Source organism: Globicephala melas, chromosome 13 (genome assembly GCF_963455315.2).
Source record: "Globicephala melas chromosome 13, mGloMel1.2, whole genome shotgun sequence".
Classification (NCBI taxonomy): Eukaryota; Metazoa; Chordata; class Mammalia; order Artiodactyla; family Delphinidae; genus Globicephala; species Globicephala melas.
The window spans coordinates 65,375,646-65,377,812 of NC_083326.1; the positions used below are offsets into that span (position 1 = coordinate 65,375,646).

The 2,167-nt window shown below is 51.0% G+C and overlaps 1 gene segment (V, D, J or C); it reads right to left on the reverse strand.

The window, feature by feature from the left end:
* Nucleotides 1-1,383: 1,383 nt before the first annotated feature.
* Nucleotides 1,384-1,912, reverse strand: LOC132598316 (immunoglobulin lambda variable 2-14-like). The segment is given in 2 exon segments: nt 1,384-1,763; nt 1,867-1,912. Coding segments are annotated over 2 exon segments (426 nt in total).
* Nucleotides 1,913-2,167: the final 255 nt, after the last annotated feature.

Sequence of the window (2,167 nt, forward strand, 5' to 3'; positions counted from 1 at the left end):
GCAGCCGTGACCCTTTCCTTGGGCAATGCAGGGTCAATCGCCCCAGACAGATGTGGAAAGACCTGTACCGCTGGGGGTGGGGAGGCGCCTTCCACAGGCAAAGAAGACACATGAGAATTGAGGGACTCAATGTCCCCAGGTCCCTCAGGTCCTCCCACACATCCGCACCCAAGCTGCAGGATCCGGTTCTTTCCCAACCGCCTTCTTCACTACAAGGCTGGGACTCAACTTTGCTCGAATGTAGCCAATTGAAGGAGGAGGGTCTGGGTTGGCTTTTCAGCTATTTCAGTCCAGGTGCTGCACGAGATGAGGCTCTCCTCCAGGGCACTCCGGAAAGCTCGCATGCCACTTGTGCGGCCCTTGGGATGGGATCTTGAATCACTAAGCTCATCTTTTTCTCTCCCTACTCTATCCAGCAACATTTTGAGCAGATACCAACGTCATGATATTCTGTAGGGTTCCCAGAACGTTCCAAAATATCATATACAGGGTCATCAGCTCCTCGATTCTTACAAGTGGTTGCTTAGAAGAATCCAAGGCAGGGATTTTTCTCATTCCAATGAACAGGTCATGACATACACTAGCTGTGCTCTCTGTACTAATGGAAACAGCTATTAGCACCATTCAGTAGAACCAGATTAGACAGCCAATTCCAGAAACCTCAGAATCAGTTGAGAAAAATCATCCTTAAAATTCTATTGTTCTCGAAGCATTCCGCGTACCAAAATCGGGATTAGTCACATGGCTCCAGAGAAACAGGAAAATATATATATAATTTATTATAGGAATTGATTCACACCATAATGGAAGTTGAAGGTATCTCACAATCTAACAGCAAGCTGAGGAACCAGGAAAGCCAGTGATATAATTCAGTCTGAGTCCAGAGGCCTGTGAATCGGGGTTGAGGATGTAAGTCCTGGTCCGAGATTGAAAGCTGAAGAAGCAGCAGTGCCAATGTCCAGGGTCAGGAGAAGGTGATGCCTCTGATGACGAGGAGAGAGTAAACATCCCCTTCCTCTCCCTTTTTGTTCTATTCAGGCCCTCAACTCAAGGACAGTGCCCACTGCACCACACCAGTGATCTTCTCTACTTAGTCTGTGGACTCAAATGCCAATATCCTCCTCCTGAGACATCCTCACAGACACCAAGAAATAATGTTTTAACCGCAGTATAGGCATCTCTTAGGCAAATAGACACATAAAATTAACCATCACAGTGCTGTGGAAGAGCTGGCAACAGTGGCACATCACACAGGATGAGGAAGTGGTTACCATCCCAAGACAATAACCCCAAGATCATATTTCCCACCGCCTCCACTGTAGGCAGAGGGAGGAGCTCAGAGACCACTGACCTCTCACGGCCGAGCTGCATGAGGCTGGCAGCTCAGGGAGGAGAAGCATCTGCAGAGCAATAGGGAGCCTGTGAGCTCAGGGACGTTTTGGTCTCACTTCCCCATGAAATTGGACCACTGTGCAAAGTGCTACTACTTGTATCTGAGCTACAGTAATAATCAGCCTCATCCTCAGCCTGGAGCCCAGAGATGGTCAGGGAGGCCGTGTTCCCAGACTTGGAGCCAGAGAAGCGATCAGGGATCCCTGAAGGCCGATTATTGTTATTATAAATCAGGATTTTGGGGGCCATGCCTGGGAGCTGTTGGTACCAGCTGACATAACTGCTGGTTCCAGTACAAGAGATGGTGACTGTCTGTCCCAGATTCCCGGACACTGAGGGAGGCTGAGTCGGGACAGACTGGGCCCAGGACCCTGGAAAGAGGAGAAACACACTCTGGTCAGTTCTGTCACCCTGAGGACAAAGACACAAAGGATCAGTCAGATGTCCCTGGGATCCCTTCCCTGGAGGCCTCACCTGTGTCCTGAGCGAGGAGGGTGACAAGGAGCAGAGCCCAAGCCATGGTGGAGACACCCCAGACACTGCCTTCTGAGCCCCCAGCTCTTGGCCTGCACCCCCAGACCTCTCTTATCCCCTCCCCCTCAGAGGAGGGAGGGGCCTCCATGCAAATCAGCTTCCTGCACCTGCCCTTGCTCACTCTCTCCTCACCCCTCTGACCTGGCTCTGGAGGCATCCATGGACAGCAGGGCTCATCTGAGAGGATGAAAACTCTGTGACACGTTGTCCTTAGTCAGGACACTGACCATTACAGGGCCCA